We start from the raw sequence: 20,163 nt of genomic DNA on the forward strand, positions 1-20,163 counted from the left end.
TGGAGTACCAATTCTAAATATGAGGCTAATTTTGGAAATGTTCGACGATCGAAGTCACGTGTACACATGTGAGTGAGTGGTTGTTGTTACACTGAACAATATCAACATGTGCACAACATAGCATCCACTAAGAAGGGATCTTTCGACATTTAACCATAAAGGTAGGAGTGGGCCTACAAACATTATTAACAAAAGTCCTCAAGAGATGGCGCTGTGTGTGTTACATATCTCGGTGGACAAACACGATAGGAACTTTTCCGATATTGATCCCGTAATAATAAAGCTAATATCAAACTAATTCATTTTAAATACATGGCTCACCCAAATCTTTTACAACTATCCAGTATCTCACTCACTGCCAGAAAATCTGGCTATTCCACTGGAGTCTGTGTATGTGTGTGTGTATAAAAGATGCTTTACTTTCTTAGGATCTCCACTACAACTGAAACTTCAAGCAACAGTTGCAGAAGTTCCTAACTCCCAGATCCTACCACACTCCACAGAAGAATCTAGTACTACGCGCAGAGGCCAAGGAAACGTCATCTCACACACCCCGCACCAGCCAATATGAGATAGAGAGAGAGAAAAGATGACTACTTCATGTAGCTTCTGACTGTTGCACGGAAAAATAAAGAAAAACCGTTAGATTTTATATACCTATGCACTTATTTTGTGTATGGAGAAAAGATCTCCTCAATTATATAATAATACGCTGGCAATAAAAAATTATTATAATTATTAGTTAACAATAATAGTTCGTAATTATTATTATTTATACTGTTCAATTTTATGACAATGGCCTGACCCTCCCCACAAAAATTTCTGGCGACGCCCAGACCTGCAAGCCTTTTGGAAGATATTTGCTTCGTTTTAACATCTTCTCTTAAGCTCTGATAGCGCTCGTGGTACATAGGTTGCGTCAACAGTGTTTGTTAAGAGGAGACAGGGAAAATGGGCGACAGGAATCAATCAATGAGTCCCTGAATATATTAATCTTTGACCTCGTATCCAATCCCTCGAGAGTTTGTGCAGCGGTATAGACTTCCTCGTAGCCCTTCCGAAACTTCAATATTCCCATGACACAACCTCCCCCCCCCCACGAGACCCCTTCAAAACCTCCCCCTCCCAGCATCCTTTTATGATTTACTTCACACTTTGTTTGGTGTAGGAGGATCAATATTATAGATCCGCCGACCCTACCGGCGGTAACAGGTGTTGGTCGGCACAAGGCAGCGGCGTCGAATCGATCCGGCAGCAAGGGGGCGAGTTTCGGCGCGCCGAACGGCTACCGCGCATGCGCCGACGGAGGTTTCCTCGCCAAGCACCCTCTTCCCCTGCTACCCCCCTTCACCCCGTGCTCGATATCTGGCTTTCGTGTTCGCCCCCTTTTGCCTTTTGTTGGATTGCGCGAATAAGTCCGGGACAGTGCGTATGTGTGTGTGTTGGCGGATTCCAGTTTCTGCAAGAATGGTCGACCTGGAGAAAGCAGGACGCGGCAAGTGGTGTGGTGGTTGGTGAGACAAGTCCTGGGTCGGCCATTAAAGGACGCAGCAGGAACGACGGCAAGGGAAGCGTATAGACTCGCCTCGTAGCAAACGGTGGACTCGAAAGCGAGCGAGAGGAAACCCTCCAGGAGTGCAAACCGTCCTACAGCCTCGGCCCTACATTCGTCGCTTTCCCTCTGTCTTCTGCAAGCGAACTCTTTCTCCTATTTCTCGCTCTGTGTCTCTCCTGTCCTCTCGAAGAACCGGTTGCGTGTGCGTGAGTGTGTGTGCTGACTGCAGTGGCACGTCGCCATTCGATCTAGCCCTCTGACAATTGTTGCGTCGACGAAACAGGTGTCAGGCGCTTCCTCTCAGCTCCTCTGCAAGGACTCTACCCAGCTCCCCCTGCCGTTAAGTTATAACACCAAGCAAAAATCCCTCTTCTGTGCAACGTGTAGACAAGTGGACGACCGATGAAAAGATACCAACACACACATAGACCGTAAGCAACGAACCGACGTGCTTTAAGCAAGACAACCCAAGCGAACAAGAACAGAAAAAACTGTGATCCTTCAGCAACGAAACCAAAGCAATACGAACCAAAACGGGAACATTTTTAATTTGTTGTGTTTTTTTCTATAATCGAAAAGTGAGTTTAACACTGAGGAACTCTTGAGTCTTTTCCAGACTTTATCGACGCGTGTGCTTCGACAAGACTTCCACAGTGACGAAATTGCTGACTCTTGTGTTACCATTTATGTGAAGTCAAGAAAAGTGTCCAACAACGAAACCTTATAAATCGGTCCTTTATTTTCGATACTCGACTTTTACGGTCGGCAGCCTCGTAATCATGTTCGTTCGTCTCGCATTGAGAAGGCAACGTCATGGCGTCTCTCTGTCCCAATAACAGAGCATAGTGATCCGCAAGTGTGCATATACCTACTTGTTGCTCGATCACCATGCCGCGGTGCTATATGGTGAAGAAGGCCAAATACCAGGCTTCTCAGAAGGACTGGGACGAGCCCCCGGCCCCCATCAGCCCTACGGAGGGATGCGTCGCTCCGTCGGGCCCTGCGGTCTTCTACACCCCTTTCACGGACGTCACACCCGAGAGAAGTAAGTTGTAGAGTGGTATCACCTGTAGCGTTAGGCTGCATGCTAGAATAAGGGCGCACGGGAAGCTAAAGCTCCCATCTCTCGCACAAGACTTTGAATGTAATGAATAGAGTAAACAATACACTTGGTTCCCATCTCTTGCAGAAGTGTTTGAATGTAAAGAATAATGTAAACCATAGATTTAGCTCTCATCTGTCGCACAAGTGCTTGAATGTAACGAATAACGTAAACTTTAAACTTAGCTCCCATCTATTTGCATAAGTGTTTGAATGTAACGAATAACGTAAACGATAAACTTAGCTCCCCTTTCTTGCAAAAGTGTTTGAAAGTAACGAATAACGTAAACGATACACTTGGCTCCCATCTCTTGCACAAGTCTTTGAATGTAATGAATAACGTAAACCATAGATTTAGTTCTCATCTGTCGCACAAGTGTTTGAATGTAACGAATAACGTAAACTTTAAACTTAGCTCCCATCTCTTGCATAAGTGTTTGAATGTAACGAATAACGTAAACGATAAAATTAGCTCTCATCTCTCGCACAAGTGTTTGAATGTAAATTTATAGTGTAAAGGATAATACGTTCACATGTTTAGAGAGATACACTATCAAAAAACGGAATTAACGCAACGTTTCTTTGACATTTTATATACCAGCAGCAGAAACGTCCATATATGCGCCTCAGTGGTCTTTGATTGCTGACTAGCGATTTTGCTACAGAAGATTATGAGTTCGGGACCCGGTTTGGACATTGGTAATGCTTTGTGTGTTTAGATTAATCAAAAACCATGATTTATCCTTGTCGTTGCGATTGGGGTAAAGAGACGAGAAAAGAGAATATTTTATTGGACACAGAGTAGTCACATTTACTGTATTACATCACTTGTTTGGGACACAAATTGGAGCTGCGTAGTAAGTTGCCTATTTTTAATTCCTGGTAAAGTATAGATGTCGCAATAAGTTTACTGTTTTATTTACTTCGTCCGTTTATTATTCCTTACAGATGCTCTTGACGTAACGAGGTACAAAGGTGGCATAAAATAAACAAATATATAAACACAAAAACAAAATCAATGAAATGCTTGTTAATGGGTCTGTCAAAAAATAAACTTGTTCAACGTAGGTGCATACTATCTTTATTCACTTAAAATATGACGATCCTCAAAATTTTCACAATTTACACATTAGTTATACTAGGGGTCTCATTATGTTTGTGTGTGCGTGTTGTCTACTAGGTAGTTATATTTTTTATCTGACGAAGCCATAACGTAATCAGTCTGTTCTTATCTTCTTAAAAGTAGCACCTATTAGTAAAGTGTTTCTCTAGAATATTTCAAACTCATAAAAACGTGGAAACTCAGTCTTCTTCAAGGTAGGAACTGAAGCCAATAGTTTCCGTTTGTTTCTATTGTAGTCTGTAGTATTGTTGAAGCCTTTGTTAAATCTCTTTTCATACATTTTCTACCTGCCTTCTCCTACCTCAAAGACGTCCAAGGTCTTTAGTGGGTCAGTATTCACTTAGGTGTGATTTTGTTTTAAAATTTAAGTTAACATAATCTCAAAAACACTGATAACCGTTCTCTAAAGCTTAGAAGACAATCTCGATGTGGATGCACTTCAGGAGTTGAGATGTTTGCTAGGATAGAATATCGTAACAGGCATCAGCGCTTGCATCACCTTTCGTAATAAGGTAGTGGTTATCTATCACCGAATCGCAGATCAATATACGCAATGACTGTATCAGAATCTTTGCAAATAAAGATGGAGTCTTCGGGACTCTTACGCTAAAATTAAAGCTTAAATATGGCGGATAACTCATCCCAAAACTACATTTTGAAATATTATTTTCAAGCACTAATAAATATGGTTAAGAATATAACCATATCAATGTGATAATACCATATAGGGTAAGTGAAGAGGTTTGCTACAAGCATCTTCTGGCATTATATGTGGGGACAGCGGATTCTAACGGATGCCGTACTTTCAGACTGCAGGGATGAAAGTCGTCAATGAGGCAGGTTTTGAGACAAACGTACACCAGCACTGAAAAAAACGTGTGCTAAAAGCGTGACAAAGTGTAGTCCCAGCAGATTCACACTACATGTTGGTCAACGTTTAACCTCCGTTGTATTACAATGGTGTTGGCAACCATTATCTGTGTTATTTTAACACCGCTGACAAATGCTGTGTAGACCTCCTAGGATCACTGTCTATGTCGCATTAACACCTTATTTAAGGAGTGTGCCAGTAGTCCATCGGGAGTAATAGAGCGGCAACGCACTTCAAGAACAGATAGAACCTCATCTCCTCAATATGGGTTTTGGAATTTTCCAGAATCTTAACATGGAAAGGGCTCCCATGATATGTAAGGTGCTGTCTTGCATAATGAAAAGAGTAGGTGATTTTACCATCAATAAACCAGCTGACTTCCATAAACTGGTACGCACAACACAACACACACACAACACAACACTGCACAAGAAAGGAAAGATACGTCGTCCTTGAGTGCCTCAAGAACAACTTGCTCACAAAAGGCTTGGACATAGGAGACTCGTCAGAAGTATTCTAGTTGTTTGCGCCATTCGACAAGCCCATTGTGCAAGGACTCGTGCAATTATCCCTGTATTTGAGCACACGGAACCAAACACCAATCAATAGTGTCACATCATTTACCACTGAACAATCAGAAAAGTTTCTATTATCAGAAGCCCCATGCACATTATAAATCCTTGTTACTGACTATGAAGAGAGGTATCCGAGGGTGTTTTGTGGCCATTGATATTGTGCAGAACGAAGCAGAAGTCTCTGCTATGAGTAGAGTTGATCCATTAGTTAAATGGCCTCTGCCAAGTGACCATATCTTTTTATAAAGAATCTTATATTCTGGACAAAATTATTCTCTCAACACTGTCAATGGTAGATGATATTTTACAGTTAAAGAGTTAAATAGGTGGTGTGTGATGTAATTCTGATTTTTGAAATTAATAATGCAAAGGGCATCACAGTATACATAACATCACACTTATACTGATATGAGAGTCTAAAGTTTGTACTTCATGTTATACGTGAATCACATTATTAGGCATTTCTGGAGTCTGACATTTTGGCATGTTACTGTTTACTTATTAGTAAACTGCAGAAAAATATTTGTTCCATTTGTAGAAGAGGTGCCTTTTTTTTTACTCGCATTCATGTTATTTTGTTTCAATAAGTGTGGAAAAAATGCTACGTTCGCCACATTCAGTGAACTAATGAATTACAATATGCGTGTTTGATGCTTTACATACGATAGTACATCTTACACAAGTCAATATTTGCTATGAGCTAGCTAGGAGTCTGTGCTTTTCATATTTATCGTCGCGCTTAGCGAAAAGTGGAAGAAAAGCGACGTTAAATATAGAAAAATCAAATTATATTTTGTTGTTGACACTGTATAGAAGTACTATTATACCGATTGGGACTTTATTTTGTTACCTTAATCCGTGTGGAATAGCCCTATGGTTTCAAAGGAAGTAACGGTGCATGTATATGTGTGTGTGGGCGCGTCGTTATAGGTTCCACCAGTAGTGTCTTTCAAATATTAAGATTATATATTACGAAAGTACTTTTACCCCGCAAAATTTCTCTTCTCGCAGCTGATTTTTCGTTCCCAAGAAATGACCATTGCAGATCGCCTTCGTTAAGGGAACCCATACATTGCGAGAAAGTACCGAGTGGATGCTCAGGTGCATTCGCGACCAAAAATTGCGAGAAGAGCAATTCCAGCAGCGGCGTCCAGATGCACTCGGCCAACTACGCCGAAACTCCTGTTATTCGACTGCCGGTTCTTTGAGAAGGTATTCAACAATCAGAACAACCGATTGCGGGAACGAAGTGTCCTTACTGAAACGTTGATTTATAATCTAAAGCTTTGGCCAAAAAAGGATTTACTTCGTCTCGTAATAGAATATACGGTGCCTGCTTTACTTTCTCGTTGTTTCAGGTTAATTTCTTACATATATTTTACTCAGTTTTTCATAGGTTCCTACCGCATCTCTACCGTTCTTTTCCTACGTTTTTTTGTTTGCATCACATCGGCTACGCTTGTAGTTCTTGTGATCAGGGGCGTTGGGTACGTGGGTGTACTGCATATTGTGCACACCTGATTGCATACATTATAATAGGTGAAGCTACAACCCACTCTTAACAACAAAACTAACTGAGCCAGAGAACAAATACATGGGCTGTAAATTTAAAAATAGCAACAGTGTCAGGAAGAGGTGGATAACACCGTGAATGTACTATCAGGCAGTGAGCATATGCCGATGTGTGGAGTACCAAAAGTGGTCGCTGCAGCGAGTGTTGTTGTGTATGATAGTATTGACACACTTATAGCCCACCCTGGCGGTGAGTCCAAGCACCGCAGCCTCGTTAGCCTGCAAAAATGCAGTTTCCCAGGTGTGCTACGTGGATGAGTACACTATAGTACCTTCTGAAAAGAACACCCACTTAGAACACCTAAGAATGTGTGAAAAGAATAAAAGCAACGCAACTCTGCAGCTTGCCTTTAGAGTGGAAAGGCTTGAGCATCAGCAACTTCTTAACAAAGAACTTCTATGGCTTAGTCTGACTTTACCCTAAATGCCAATTTTGTTCCATGAACAAATTCATAGACTTCCAGTACAGAAGTACTTGGTACTTCAATCATTATACAGAACTTCTAATGTACCTAAAATTGCCTATTTCGAGTGTCTTTTCTCGAATATTATTGCATACAAGTGGCAAATATGTTGTAAAAAGAGGGGCAAAAATAATTTTCAAGTCCAATTTTAAGTTCTTCTGTTGAGGTTTCTCCTATAAGTAGATTAAGGGAGAACGGAATTTTGATCCTAGCCCCTTTATCGTTAGATCACATTAAATATCGTCGCTTCCTTGAGGTCATCTTGAATGCTCATGGAAAGGACAACTAGAAGATGAAAGTTCACCTCCAGTGTGTCTAGAGAAAGTCCGTCTGTCACCGATTGTTACCCTTGTGTTTCATTCGGTTAGGTTTCTCAGGTTGCAAGATAAGGATAGTTTGTTAATCGCAGTGCACTCAATCACACACTATGTCCACTGAAAGTTTATTGTTTTTGTTATAAATGTCTGAAATGAGGGCGAACGCTTAATTTTCAGACGTTTTAATTGACTTTATTTGTTTGATTATGGTTATTTTACGTCATTTTCGCAAATTTTGACTAATCGCGACGATGATGATGAATGGTGATAGGATAAAATTGATTAAAGGACAATCACAAACGCACATGAACAAGGCACAACACAAACTCCACAGAGGATTATACTGACTGTGGGTCCAGTCGCCAGACTCTCGTTAGTCTGCAACAACCTCAGTGTATTACGTGGAAGTGAGGTTTCGTTATAGTCGTCAGTTATAGAAATAATAATTTCTGAATGAGAGAACTATGAATATTAGGTTTTTCACTATTCAAATACTAGAAGTTAATGTCTATTTTTAGTGCATATTATCGTGCCTTTTTCAAATCCGTAGCGTGATTTTGTTCGCATATTTGAGCAGTTTTAGTGTCTAGTAGAGTACTGCATGGAATCACTTCTCCCATGCACGAGCGTTTGCAGTGGAATATCATTTCAATGTGACAATAATCGTCCTGGCAGTTTCAGCCCATGATCATCTGTTTCATTTTCATACATCACTATATTGGTAAGATAGATTAAACCACATTTTGATATGGAGATGATGACTATGTTTACTACTTCACGATCCATATTTAAGGGCTCACTACCTCAGACAAATTATGGTTATACGTGTACCGTTGGATCCATGAGTATTACCTTGCAAATTGTCCATGACTATTTTAATTAATTTTTATGTATTCTGGTGCAGAAGTTGTGAACAGCTTATTGTGAGTTTTTTTTTTAATTCTTGAAGCTCTATTGGGTCAAATAAAGTGCGGTGATGGACAATTAGCATGGTAATACTCGTGGATCTCACTGGGCTTCGAGCGTATACCGCTCGTTTTGCCTGTTCAAGCGTGTTTCGCTCAAGATAAGAATCTCTCATTTCCGTACGCTATCTAGCGTCGCCCGTGCGAACTATTTGGCGCTCGAGCGAAATGCTCTTCCTTCAGCACGCTAGTGTCTAGAAATCCTCGTCACTAACTGTTCCTCCCAAACAATTCTAAAGAGTATGCCATGAGTGGTATTTAAACTTCGTGAGACGGAGCAGTTTTCAACGTACTGCGCATGCGTCAAATGCTCGTATGGTGCGCGCGCAGGAAGCCATGGCAGACCTGCCAAATATAATTACTAAGTAGAACATATTGTTGTATCATATCTACCTTGCATTCACAAGCACACACAGACGATTGCACAAAACTGGACAAGATTTATGATTGTCAGAATATTACCTTTCACTGACAACAAGTGGTTAAAAAGGGGAGAGGGAACATTATAACGTTATAAATTGCAACGAGCTTGACCTGCCAATATTTTTTAATGAACAACGTGACAACCGACAATTGTGCGTGTCCTTATTAGTGTTGTTTCGAACGCACGTGCGTGGAAACCATTACGAAGTTGATAATTGGTCGACAGTAAACAGTCAACAAATCAGCGAGGATTAACGAGTCAGCAATTAACAACAGGTTGGTAGGAGTGAAGGAAGCGGAGAAATGAAGGGGGGGGGGTAATTCATGGAGCAAAGTGGCTTTTCAATTCGGTGCCTTTCATAATAATGTCCATCAGGGTCACCACGGGGGGTGGGTGGGGATAAAGGGGTGGGCAACGCACGAAAGGCTCGTATTGATTTCGTCATTAGCAACGCAGCTTACGTGAACAAGATTGGCGATGCCAGGCCAAGGAGTCGGTGAAAGTTTGTTGGAGCTTCGGTTACTGCATAGTTATGAGTACTAATCAGACACAGTCATGTCCATAATTCTGAACGAGGATAGTTAATATCGTAGTAAACCAGTATTTGATGGGTAGTGTAGTATACCAAGTTTTATCTATAATTCTGTTGAAGTTCCGGAGTAATCGATAACAGGGTTCTGGGTTCTCAGTTCTCCACTGATCTGGATCAGGAAATTCAACTTCACGGGCGAAAAAGGTAATTGAGACAGTAAGGGAATTTTGTAAAAACGTTCAAAAATTGAAAAAGTAAGGAAATTTTGTAAAAATATTCAAAAATGGAAAAAGTGGGGGAATTTTGTAAAAACGTTCAAAAATGGAAAAAGTTGGGGCATTTTGTAAAAACGTTCAAAAATAGAAAAGTAAGGAAATTTTGTAAAAACATTCAAAAATGGAAAAGTAGGGGAAATTTGTAAAAACGTTCAAAAATTGAAAAAGTAAGAAAATTTGTAAAAACATTCAAAAATGGAAAAGTAGGGAAATTTTCTAAAAACGTTCAAAAATTGAAATATTAAGGGAACTTCATAAAAACGTTCAAAAATGAAAAAAGTAAGGGAATTTTGTGAAAACGTTCACAAACATGGAATTGGCTAGTCAGAGAAAAATTGTTCTCTTTTTGCTTTGGGATTGGGAACTGAAAACCCCCAACTAGTCTCTTTGCGGGGATGTTGAATAAACGTGATATATTTTAATAACATACAAAATTGAAGACATTTATTATTTAGTGATGTGTTAAATCATTACATAAAAGCCTGGAAAGTTATCTATAAGTTCCTTGAAATTTCTGGAAAATTCAGAGGAAATTTGATTTTGCAAAATGATTGAGAAACCAGAATAGATATCAAATGGTACGAATTTTGATTCGAACAGCCTAAGAGATATATCAATTGAAATTATTTGCAACTCAAGAATGTCCATCGACTTTTCATTTCATACTCTATTTGTCTTGTGGACATCAAAATTTCTGTTATCTTTCATTACTAGAGACAGACAGAAGCATATTTCAATTGTAACAGTTATCGAATACGTGGTCCACATAGTTCTGTTTCAGTGTCTATTTGGCAATTCCATGGGCTGGTAGAGTTGTATCGAGCCAAGTTAACATTAAAGTGGTATTTTTGTCTACTAATTTTCACATTCACATTTGTTTTAAAACACTTTGTTTGGATATTGTCTTAAAATTATAAGAATTTTCCTCCATATTTCAACACGTGTGTCTGCAGCTTCCAAGCTAAAGCTAAATATGACCGAAATATGATTAAAATAAGCTCAATCACGTAGGTATGGACAAATATGCATACCCACACCTACACACACTCTCACCTAACAAAGAGGGCCTCCCCGATGGCACAGTGGTAGCGTCGTCGCCTTGTAATCAAGGGGTCTTGGGTTGGATTCCCGGTGGAGGCACATAGTGGTTCGGATCCCACTTTAAACTGTAGGTCCAGTCCCGATTAGCCTTACTGTGCATAAAGTGGTCTTAAAACACCTAATGAATCCAATCCAACCTAACAAAGCATCTTAATTTAATTAATTTCTCTGCATATGAATATATACATATAATTCAGGAACATTGTACATTTCTTCGGTAAAGGCGACAAGTTATGAAAATTATTGTCATAATCATGACCTTATAGACAAATAGCAGATAGAACTGCGCAGGGGTGTCCCAATTAAAAATGTAGGGAGGGGTTTCGACGCGGTCATAATCCTCAAACTGCATAAACTAACTATCTAGCATCATTAATCCAAAAGGTTTATGGCTGCAGCAACACAAGCCTTCCACCTGTCCCTCTCTTGGGCAAGATCAATCCAATCTTTTCCATCCTTACCGATTTCCTTTGGGTCTATCTCAACGTTATCCCTCATCTTCTTCCTGGCCTTCCTATAGGTCTCTTTACCATCAGGTTTCTCAACAAGAATCATTTAAACTCTTCTTTCACACTCATTCGTGCGACATGACCTGCCCATCTAAGTCTTCTTGATATCTTCTTCTCAAACGGTATATGCAGTGGCGGCAATTGTGTTCCAAAACCGGCTTGGCAAGGTGCCAAAACTGGGGGGGGGGGCAAATGCAGTGTATTTCCCTTTGCAGATAAGGTTTAGTATAGTGCGAAGACAAAGGTGGCGAAAAGTGGGGGGCAACTGCCCCCCTCGTCGCCACTGTGTATATGTATGTATATTATTAGCTTGAAATGTGTAGATGTGTGTGGGCGCTGTACGTATATGTATGTATATAATAGGAAAGGATAAAAAAACACCAATGTCTCTTGTATGTTTTATTTTGGTGGGGTTCAACTCCAAAACTCTTTGGTGTGAATTTTATGCAATTTTTAGAGCTGTTGATGCTTTTCCAGGGAAATTATATTTTTGAAATTACATCTCTTTTGCACCCTATTACCAATATAATTTACCTGTGATGTTCAGAGCAATATTTTAATCCGGCGCTGAAATTCTGTTCCGTCTGCCGTAACCTGTAAATTTACACCCTCCACATATCCGCATGCAACATGTTTATATTTGTGTACCCCAGCTCGAATTTCGCCCGCGAAACATATGCCACGACAGTCGATATCACAGATTCTCTTTTTTTATTCTTTCATCAGTCCCGACGGCACATTAATTAGCAATGCAGTTAATTAATTACATTTCCTGGCGGACACGCTACACGGACGGAAACAAACTTTTATGGATTGTACCGAATGCAGCGGAATGCGATGTTTCTCGTTTGCAACACGGGTGTAGGATTTCTGTGGAGTGGGGGACATTGCGCGCGTGCGAGCGTACGTGTGAATGTCCTTTGGAGTATGCGTTTCTATGTGGAAATGAGTGTGTTTAATGTTAGCTTGACCAGCACTCGAATCTGGGACTCTGGAGTACCGTGCCAATGCTCTACCCACAGAGCTAATATTTCGCTTTCCGCTGTTTGACCTGTACGTGGAGATGTATCTGTCAATGATACCGCAATGGGTTCTGTTGCCTTTGCCTAAAAATGACGTCAACGGTGCCTAGTTTCTCTCAAAGTAGAGCACACAGACGAGATGTACAGTGGGATCCATGAGTATTGCCGTTCAAATTGTCCAGCACCATGTTCGTGCACTTTATTTGACCCAATAAGAGCTTCAAGAATTAAAAGAAAACTCACAACAAGCTGTTGACTTCTGCACCAGCATACATAAAAATCCATATCTTGAAATCACATAGGATGTAAGGGAAAAATTGATGAAAATGGTCATGGACAATTGGCGCGGTAATACTCATGGATGCCACTGTACACTCATTTCACTTAGTATACTGGATTCTTGTTTCCGTATACAGCGTATTTGCAAGAGATGCAATTTAACCTACGTGATTGGATTGCGATAAAGGAGTAACTACTATACCTTTATGCAATATCATTTTTATTCTCATTCTCATTAATGACGACGAAGAAGCTCCTAACAATGTGTACAAATAGTGTCAATATACACTGCATAAAACACAGTATTACTACATTTATTGACCCTATGCTACGTAGAAACTTTTATCCTGACCGAGCGTGCATTTCTTCGTTAAATTTCTACGTAGCACATCTCATATATGTAACAAATCATAAGGTAGTATGCGTTTCTGTTTTTGTTAATCGTGATATTGAGTATGAATGATGACGCTTACAAATGACCTACGCTCGGTGTGGACTCGAACCCAGAACCTTAAGTGGCCTGAGTCTTAGTCGACAGGTCAATACTCTTGCTCTCTTAGGCACCACTCACCCCCCCCCCTATTAACGTCGTATTTCTACTGGTTGGCAAATCGCGACAATAAAGATCAACTGATGAAATGCATGATGTGGTAAACACAATTATGCATCCATATGCTACTCAGGGTTCAAACCCGTAACCTCTGGTTCCGTATCGCATTACATTCAATACTGCGCCACGGTTGCAAGGGCATCATCAGGACAATGCTCTAGCGCACACTTTCAAGACTGTTTGCCAGCAACCAGAGACTGATGACAACGCCTTTTTTATATGCAACCCAAATAGCATAGTGTATAGTGGGTTGCATAAGTCAGGACAATTAACCGATTATAGCATAAGCCTGTATCGGCAAATTAGTTAGCAAATTAGTTAGTAACGGAATGGCAAGAAATACCAGATACACAGGTTCGAGTCGTGGTTGAGCTTTCATTGTTACAAACAATAGTCAGAGTTAAAAATTTTGGTTACAATATTATGTTATTGCGGTATAAGATTCACTACCGACAGCAGGTTCTTCCTAAAAATAGTCTCAAATGTACGAATTATTTTGGAAAACATATACATTGACCTAAACATTTTTAAAGGTTTTTTTATGAAATCGTTAAAAAAAGACTTCCCTACAAATATATCTGTCGCTTTTTTGTATTACTCCGATATGCCAAACGCTAGTAATAAAAATTATTTTCTGCTTAAGTCCAGAAGAAATTATCCATTCTTCCATCCACCTCGTTGTTCCGTTTAAATTTTCTCATTCCTATTGTAGGATTAGATCCACATTATCGTAAAATTTTTATACGAATCTATATTTTTGTAAACACATTTTATTTTGGTGTTACATTTTACTTTTGCCCGATACTGTACTATCTTTATATATAATGGTAATTATCTCTCATGTTATCGCGAATCTCAAACTAGATATTATAAACTAGTAGACAATATACTTTTCCTCCCAGAGTCATATACTCCTGTTCATTCATACTTTATCGCATTGTTACTCGTAAACTGTTGTTTGTTAATATGTACTCTAGAATTGTTCCTCCTGTTTGCTTCCTTGTACTATTTCTCGTAAATGTTGATCATCTATTCATGCTATTCACACTGTTGCCCCAAACTGTTGCACCTTTACGCCTTCTTGCACTGTTGCTCGTAAACTGTTGATCAATGATGCATGCTATTCACACTGTTGCCCTAAACTGTTGCTCTTTTACGCCTTCTTGCACTGTTGCTCGGAAACATTTGATCATTTATGTATGCTATTCACACTGTTGCCCGAAAAATGTTGCTTTCATACCTAGTCGCACTGTTGCTTCTTCATGCTTCCCTGTTCAAACTGTTGATCATTGATTAACGTTATTCAGACTGTTGCCCTAAACTGTTGCTTCTTTATGTCTCTCTGTTCAAACTGTTGATCATTGATGCATGCATTCTCACTATTGCTTTAGACGATTGTTCGTTCATGATTACTCGCACTGTACCCGTAAGCTGCTGCTTGTTTATGACTCTTTGCACTATTGCTCGTATACGGGAGGTAATTGATACACACTATTCACACTGTTGCTCCTTCACACCTCTTTCTACTGTTGCTCGAATTGACGCATACTATTCACCCTGTTGCCCTAAACTGTTGCTTCTTCACGCTTTCTTGCAGTGTTCCTCGTAAACTGTTGATCATTAATGCATACTATGCACCCTGTTGCCCTAAACTGTTTCTCCTTTATGATTCGTTGTACTATCACACGTAAAATGTTGATCATCGATGCACACTATTGACACTGCTGCCCTTCGTCTTGCATAAATGCACCGTTGGCCTTCATATCTCCATGCACTGTTGCTCGTACTATTCACACTGTTGCCCTAAACTGTTGTCCCTCCATGCCTCCTGGACTGTTGCTCGTAAACTGTAGATAATTTATGCATACTATTCATACTGTTGCCCTAAATTGTTTCTCCGTCATATCTACTCGCACTGTTGTCCGTAAACTGTTGCTCCTTCATATATACTCGCACTGTTGCTAGTAAACTGTTGATCACTGATGCATACTATTCACACTGTTGCCCTAAACTGTTTCTCATCTATACCACATATGATGTTGCTTGTGAAGTTCCTCATTAATTCCTTCTGAAACTTCAGCTGGTAACCTGTTCTTTCTCATGAAGAAACTAGAACTAGTATTTTACTATATTGCAATACTTGAGTGCACATTCTACACGCGAACGAAAAGAATCCTAAGAAAACATTATTCCACTCAGGATAGCGACAGCAAAGGTCCTAGGACTATGCTTTGAGAAACAATCAATGAGAGGGCATTGGAAATAGATTGCATTTTTCGATGTCCACATATTAAAATACTGTAAACTATAAGCGATTTTAATACTGAGCGGTATTAACTTTGTTACGCGTTCTCTACAAATTCACGTTACGCTTCTGCAGAAAAAGGGGGGAGGAAGAGTAACATACAAATTGATCCGTCAATAAGCCACCTTGCAATAACCAGCGTGCGATCTCCTCTCAGGGCCAGAAAACGTTTGTTTTGCCGAGTGCAGATAGAGAAAGAGAGAGGATGCGAGCGGAAGAGCAAAGGCTTAAAGCCAGCATCAGAGAGTCTGTCCGTATCGATCACAGTCGGCCTTCCCCCTTCCCCCCACCCAGCTGCCTCCCTCCACCAAAGCTCTGCGTCCCCCTTCCCAGAATTCTCCTTTGCGTCAGAATTCCTGAAATGGGCTCTCTTCTTCAACAGGTTTCAGTCTAGTCTACCTGTTTGTGTCTACCCCGACGATCTTTACATATATAGGTATCTCGTATTTTACCTCGTGCGAGCCAGCGTGTATGTATTTATGTGTGCACATATACGTATGTGTATATATATTTATGCATGCTCTGCATACGTAATCCCCCTGAGTACTGTTTTAGTTCAGTATGCAGGCGCAGAGAAGTCGGGCTTGTCCTCTCGTAAAGTGAATACGAAAACAACGGATGTGATGCAGGGCTGGGGAACAAAGAGATCGCAAAGCGGATGCATGCTTGTCTTTCGGGAGTGCCTCTTTCTCTTGTTACGGTGCCTCGTCCCTCTCTACGTTTCAGTTGTGAAACGTAGACGTAGTTTGGATTTTGCTTCTAGTTTACGTAGCTCTCGTACACCTCTAGAATTATAACAACGGTGAGGAATTAAAGACAACACATGCTCCATGCCGTATCCAGAATTACTGGCTTCACAGCACGCTACGTTAGTCACCTGACGCTGATTCATTCATATTCGCATGCAATGTTATAGGTGTTTTTCTACTCTTACGGCGGGCGCTCTATATGCTGACAAGGGAAGTGGGAAGCGGGGAATACGCAGCCGACCAACCAGACAACAGCGGTGGCGCCGAGAGTTACGACGTCGAGGTGAGGAACTACTATGCTCACCTCGTTCTACAGGCTGCTGCTTGTCTTATCGAGCTGGATTGGTCGCTTCCCTGCCCCCACTTCCCTTACCAGCATATAGAGCGCCCGCCGTAAGACTGGAAAAGACCTATAGTTGAGCATTATCCATTGTGTACTGCTTCTACTAGCCTACTTACTCCTCTTCTAACTCTACGTTTCGAGATGCTCCTCTTCTCTCGTCTTCATGCGGATCGAACTTTCTTTCCCTCCATTTTTGAGGAGGGGAACATATTTGTCCTTGAATTCCACACTGGGGCGTGTTATAGGGTTCTTGCCCAATGTAATGAATGTTTATTTATTTTTTATTTTTTTTGTTTGCAATTTGGTTCTTTGTATACTACGCTTATGTTGTTCCATTGAATTCTAGTCATTCATTTCATGCATGTTCGGCTGTCTCGAAGTTTCTATTTCTCCTTTACTTGAGTTCATCTATCCTCTTCTTCTATAGATAGAGCCGAAATTCTCCTTTGTAAGCTTGTTCGCATTCGCTTGTGTCTGTGCACTGGCTTATCTGTTTTCTGGTGTAGTGTTTGATAATATTTCTGGGAGAAATCAGTTCGTTTCATTGGCATCGTAGTCCTTCGTGCTAATAGCGTTAATTTCATTCAGGTCACGGCTAGGGAAATGGATTTTAGTATTCTGCATGAAAACGTTCAAACATGTCATTCATTTGTGCTTGCCTTAGTGTTGCGTCGACTGTAAGTTTGCATGCGTTGTCTGCACATAATCTACGCGCAGACTACATTGGCTATTTTCAATCGTGTTACTTCGTAACAAAAAAAATCGCATTCTCTTTCAGTCATGAACTACTCCGAAAAGGTGAAATGTACAAAGGAAAAAGTGGCAATCGTGAGAGAAAGGTAGCACATTTCCCCATTAACCATGAGAATATTTCATTTATTTCGTTTCCTGTTTAGAATAAAATTGTTCGTAATCGTAGAGAAGTGTGAAAGAAACTCTTCCACAATTGAAATGCAGGATAATCCTATTTCACTTCTAGTGCCTCCGTAATACTATACTGACTAACACTGTCGTCTTGTAATCAAGTACCTCGAATTCCCGGTGGAGGTTCATTTGTGACTACCACAATATTTCGTTACGAGAATGTAGTTATTTTATTGAGTATTTACTTTCCTAACGCCATGATTCCCTTTCACATTGTTAACCTTTTACACGCCGAATTGTCTTTGGATTTGAAATTAATGAGTTTATCAGTAATTTTTTGTCTCTTGGGTTTACATTAAAGAGAATTATTCAAAAAGATTGTTATTTTTTATTTTCTCTATATGTAAACTGGAGTGTTCCCAATTGGGAACATTGGCGTTTCATGTGAAGTATTATTTCAAAGTTTTCTAATTATAATTCAACTGGACCAGCATCTTTTCCGTTTATATATTAGCATAGTAAATCTACAGAAATATTCCATTTAAGCTTACAGAGAGTGAGACAACATTATAACCTTCAAAATACAAAATAATAATACAAATGCATAATAGCGTAACATAATTGTATAAAAATGGAAAAACATCATTGTGCAATTTTACTCAAGGAGAAAAGGATTTGTTTTATTGAAAATGTAGCAATACCAAATTTTAAATATATGTAGTTTACACATTTGAAAATGACGAAAAAAAAAAACAGACACACACAGAATGTCCTAAACTGGTGATAAGCGATGGAAATCTGGGAAGCAGTGTAAATGCATATTTCTTGCACACTCGCGAAATTGTATGCGAGCATTTTTTTGGCAAAATGCACACCTTCCTTGTCCTGCTTCAATCAGAAAATGACCATCAGTTTTCCTCATAGACCCTGGGATTTCAAATCGTGGTCCTGGCCTCGAAGATGTTCGTGGATTTTTGCGAATGAGGACAGTAGCTACTTCTCTTCGAAAATCCAAGTGATTCTTTGAATTCTTTCCATGAAGTTCTTGGTGAATTTTCCAGGCTGCAACAACTGCCACATTCATAGCATTGGAAAATAAATTCCACCACCATTTTGTCCCTCGCAGTTGAGGTCTGTAGCTGGACAGCATACGGTCGAAGACATCGACGCCCCATTCCTTTATTGTACTTTCGTACTAAGTGAGGTTCAGAGACATCAATCCTCTTCTTTGATTGCCGAGAGTACCGCTTTGCTGTTCCTAATGGCAAGTGTGTCTGGTAGTTGGATACCAAGGTGACTACGGAATTATCATTCCATCTACACATGTAAATATCACCATCACATTCAAAGTCAAACTCTCCTCTTTTCTTTTTCTTCATTTCATTTGTGGGAACCAAGGGACATCTACCAGTCCTTCCTTCTCGTGCTGTACCTATTGCTTTGAACCCCTTTATTTTCAGCTCTTTCAGCAATGTGTATTAGGGAAAGAAATTATCAATGAAAACCTCAACTTGCAGAGGATTAGGGACAACATTCAATAAGGCTGTCACCACTCTAGTCCCAAGTGGAGAGTAGATTCATCTTCTTCCTTTCCTTCATAGATTTTCATAACATAAGGATATCCATCACTTGAACTAAGAGTCCAGATTTTGAATCCGAAACTAATCGGTTTTCTCTTTATGAACATCTTGCAAGAATGATGCCCATAATAGGGAACCATTGATTCGTCGATGCTGAGTTGTTTATGAAAAATTCAATATTGCTGAAGATTGTTGTTTAGCTCATCATATAATGCTGAAATTTTTCCAAGTTTATCCCCTTGCTTCAATTGAGTATTGTCCATAACGTGGAAATATTTCTTTATATCCCTAAACTTCTGCCTGGGCATCACAGTTGGGACAATTAGTACAGTCACGTCTTCTGCTGTTGACCAGTACATATCTTCTCTTGGAACATTGTGATAGCCAGTGATTAGAAGCAAACCAAACAACTGAGCTATGTCATGTTTGGTGAACGACACCATTTTGCCCTTTTGAGCTGCATATAGGCACGTCATTGAAGATAGATGGTCGAGGTATGTCTCTGGTAAAATTTTATGAAACAACTCAATAGGTTCCAGTGGCAGTAATTCTGGGTGTTTGTCGGATAAGCACTGAAATGAATGATCGCAATGGAGCGAATTGTTTTCTATAACCGTAGACTTCTTCCACGAAGGATGTCCTACCTGTTTACTTGATGCCCCTTTTGGCTTTCTTGATGTGGTTGGCTGAAGAGACTCCGGAGTAGATTGTTACACGTTAGTTGTGACAACCAATTCACCACACACATCTGAAGGAATCACTTCTTCCAAAACGTTGTTATCAATTTTTTCCTCGTCGGTAAGATCTGCAGTTTCTTCTGGAGGCAACTGACAAATATCCACTACATCTCCAATGTCTACAGTATCGTCATCTAAAATTTCATTCAAATTCTAAAAAGCTGCTTGTAATGTTAGGAAACGATTTGATGCCATGTTGTTCGTACAAATGTTGTTGAAAGACTGAATTTTATAACAACGAGACGGCATGAATCAACAGAAGCAGCTAACAGAACGTGGCACAAAACATA

The 20,163-nt window shown here is 40.0% G+C and overlaps 1 protein-coding gene across 1 annotated transcript in view; it reads left to right on the plus strand.

Annotated features, from left to right (window-relative positions):
* The first annotated feature begins 1,356 nt into the window (after positions 1-1,356).
* Positions 1,357-20,163, plus strand: part of LOC145987743 (uncharacterized) — a 95,401-nt gene continuing 76,594 nt past the window's right edge. The window contains exon 1 of the mRNA XM_083122402.1: positions 1,357-2,600. Within this exon, the coding sequence (XP_082978528.1) occupies positions 2,444-2,600 (157 nt within the window). The 5' untranslated portion in view covers positions 1,357-2,443. The remainder of the gene's footprint in view (positions 2,601-20,163) is intronic.

This window comes from Lepisma saccharinum, chromosome 5 (genome assembly GCF_977018435.1).
Source record: "Lepisma saccharinum chromosome 5, izLepSacc3.1, whole genome shotgun sequence".
In the NCBI taxonomy this organism is placed as follows: Eukaryota; Metazoa; Arthropoda; class Insecta; order Zygentoma; family Lepismatidae; genus Lepisma; species Lepisma saccharinum.